Here is a 3,521-nt window from a genome sequence, read left to right as displayed (position 1 = left end):
GCAGCCCATCTTTAACTGTAGAAAGAATAGTAGTCAATACTTTAGAAAGATGTTTAGTCGAACATTTTGAAGACCCAGCTATGTATCGTTCTTTATATGGAGTTTTGTGTAATTTAGGTATCCAGTATAATGAGGGCAAGTTTTCTTCGTTTTCTTTGATGTTGATACCAAAAGAAAGAAGTACAGATTTATGATTTTGTAAAATTGCATCCTTGGTAAATGATGTTAAAGAATATGTAGGATTGCCAGTAGTTTTATCAATTCCAAGCTCTGTAGTGAGACATTGCAAATAATGTTTTTTACATATGAAGACAATATTATTGGAGGCTTTATCTGCCGGAACAACGACATATTTGTCATGCAAAGAGGATAAAGCATCCACAACCTCCGGATAAAGAAGATACCAGAGCGATCAGTTAAACTCATAAATCGAAAATAAACTGACAACGCCTTGCTAAAAATGAAAAAAAAATAGTCTAATTCGGAAGGTCATATTCATGAAAGGGAAGGGATTTGTATAATCTGCTCGAAAAAAAAATCACATACTTTATCTGTGTGAATTGACCATGATAGATTTTTATCAATATAGATAATATAAAGTTTTTCTACTTCCACATTGTCAAATGATGTTTGATTTGACGATAATACACACAAGACATCATTAAAAATCTCAAGTTGTCTCTCAGATCCCATAAGCATACATTTGGACTTTTTGTTATTTATTATCATATTGTATTTAGCACACTTTCAATTACGTTTTCAAAGTCTTTATTTAAACAAGACTTTAAGTTTGGAATCGATTTGGACGATATATGCAAAGTCGTGTCATCAGCATATAATTCAGACTCTGTGTGTTCTAATGTAAACGGAAGATCATTTCTACAGACTTAGAATATTAAAGGGCCTTGTTAGATTATTGTAAATGATGATGCCATCAAATATAAAGTCAAACTCGAGGAGAAGCCGCTGACAAGACGCGGAATAACTTCTACAGTAAGTTCGATATTTGATCCACTGGGACTCATAGCGCCAATCATTTTAAAAGGGAAAATTATATTACAAGAACTTAGTAAACAGTCAATTAAGCTTGGATGAGACGATCCTATACCAAAAGAAAAAGAAGAAGAATGGATAAAATTGAAATCGACTCTGCCAGAAATTGAAAATATATCAATACCTAGATGCTTCAAGACAACAGACATGAAAGAAATATCTGATGCTCAACTTCATATATTTAGCGATGGTTCTGAAATTGGTTATGGAGCATGCGCTTACTTACGTCTAGTAGACACTAATGGAAAAGTGAACTGTTCACTTATTCTGGGGAAGTCTCGTTTAGCGCCATTAAAACAGACAACAATTCCCAGACTAGAGTTATCAGGTGCCGTTGTTGCATGCAAACTTTACGAAATAATTAGAGACGAATTAGAGATTAAGATTGACAGCGTAGTGTTTTGTACCGATAGTATGATAGTACTTGAATACATTAAGAATGAATCTCGTCGTTTTAAAACATTTGTTGCAAACAGACTGAGCAGCATTCACGAGTTGACATCTCCGGGTCAGTGGCGATACGTAGATACAAGATCAAATCCTGCCGACATAGCATCTAGAGGCATTCTTGCAACATATAATAAGCAGATCAAATTTTGGCTCCATGGACCAGAATTCTTGTTGAAAGACTCGTATGAATGGCCGAAACCAAAAGCTGAATCAACGGTAGACGAGCAAGATATTGAGATCAAAAAGGTTGATATGATTAACTCAACTACCACTGATTCGATACGCGATATAATTACATACTTTTCAAACTGGCAAGTATTACTTCGGACTGTAGCATTGCTAATCCGTTTCAAGAAATATTGTATACGTCGTTTCTTAAAACGAGACGATGAAATAAAGACAGACAGCTTAAATGCTGAGGAATTACAGGAAGCAACAAGGTATATATTGATACATGTACAACAAGAATCATTCTTAAATGAAATCAAAATGATTGAAAAGCAAAATCCTGTTAAGAAAGATAGTCGTTTAGCATCTTTATATCCTGTTATGCATGATGGGTTATTGCGCGTCAAGGGACGTCTCAACTTGTCACTAAGCAAATGTCCGGTCATTATACCAAATTCTCATCACGTGACCACTTTGATAATCAGGTCGTTTCATGAACAAAATGGTCATACAGGAATGGCACAAGTGCTAGCATCATTACGGGAAAAGTATTGGATTTTAAAAGGACCTAGTACTGTCCGAACAGTTTTGAACAGATGTGTAAGATGTAGACGATATCAGGCACCGCTTTGTTTTCAGAAGATGGCTTCTGTTATTGACGATCAGAAAACTCCTGATAAACCACCATTTACCTTTGTTGGAATAGACTACTTTGGTCCAGTAAATGTTAAAGTTGGACGTTCAGTCGTTAAAAGATACGGTTGCCTTTTTACATGTCTGACAACAAGAGCTGTTCACATAGACGTAGCTCATAGTTTGACTACAGATTCCTTTATTTCTGCTTTCCAACGTTTTACGAGCAGGCGAGGCATACCTGAAAAGGTGTATAGTGATAACGGGACAAATCTTGTCAGTGGAGAATCGGAACTTCGGAAATATATTGATCAATGGAACAAAACAAAATTATCCAGTTACATGTCACACAAGGATATTAATTGGACTTTCAATCCACCAAACGCTAGTCATCGTGGTGGTGCATGGGACATAATGATTCGTACGACACGCAAAATTCTCAGAGCTCTTGCAAATGAACAACTGCTTACCGATGAACAGTTACTTGCCTTTATGGCTGAAGCCGAAAGAATCGTCAATGATAGACCGATAACAGCAGTCAGTAATGATTCTCGAGATTTGCCAGTTCTCACACCGAATATGTTGTTATTTATGAAAAACAACGCTTCAATACCGCAAGGGGTGTTTGACGAGAAAGATGTGTATGCTAAAAGGTGGTGGAAGCAGATACAATACTTAGCCAATGTATTCTGGAGACGTTGGTTACGTGAATATTTGCCAACTCTACAACAGAGAAATAAATGGCAAAGAGAACAGCGAGATATAAAGATTGACGACATTGTAATCGTTGCAGATGACCATACACCGAGAGGACAGTGGCCATTAGGCCGAGTAATTGAGGTTATTAGGAGCCGCGATAGTCTTATACGTAGTTTTGTGATCAAAACAAAAGAGTCAAAATTTTTAAGACCAGTAACAAAACTATGCATACTTGAATGTTCTCAATAGACTTTACAATAATTAATTGATATTTTATTAGTTTTTTGTGTGATGACAATTTTATAGAAATGTCATGGTGGGGAGTGTTAGATTTGAAATGTAATTCCAAATTGTTGGGTTACTTCATTAATTATTACTGAAGTTATTTATTTTATTTGTAACACTTGTAGATACGATTTTTGGGTATTTGCGCATACATGTAACGTTGCGCTCTTATGAATTGTTATATTTCCCGTTTTTTAAAGTTTTTTAACGTTTAGCCTTTTACGTACGTTACG

At 35.6% G+C, this 3,521-nt stretch overlaps 1 protein-coding gene across 1 annotated transcript; it reads left to right on the top strand.

Annotated features, from left to right (window-relative positions):
- The first annotated feature begins 1,200 nt into the window (after positions 1-1,200).
- Positions 1,201-3,252, top strand: LOC134722352 (uncharacterized). Its single transcript, XM_063585967.1, has one exon. The coding sequence runs from the start codon at positions 1,201-1,203 to the stop codon at positions 3,250-3,252; it is 2,052 nt and encodes a 683-aa protein (XP_063442037.1).
- Positions 3,253-3,521: the final 269 nt, after the last annotated feature.

Source organism: Mytilus trossulus, chromosome 6 (assembly GCF_036588685.1).
Source record: "Mytilus trossulus isolate FHL-02 chromosome 6, PNRI_Mtr1.1.1.hap1, whole genome shotgun sequence".
In the NCBI taxonomy this organism is placed as follows: domain Eukaryota; kingdom Metazoa; phylum Mollusca; class Bivalvia; order Mytilida; family Mytilidae; genus Mytilus; species Mytilus trossulus.
This window is presented reverse-complemented; position numbering and strand designations above follow the sequence as displayed.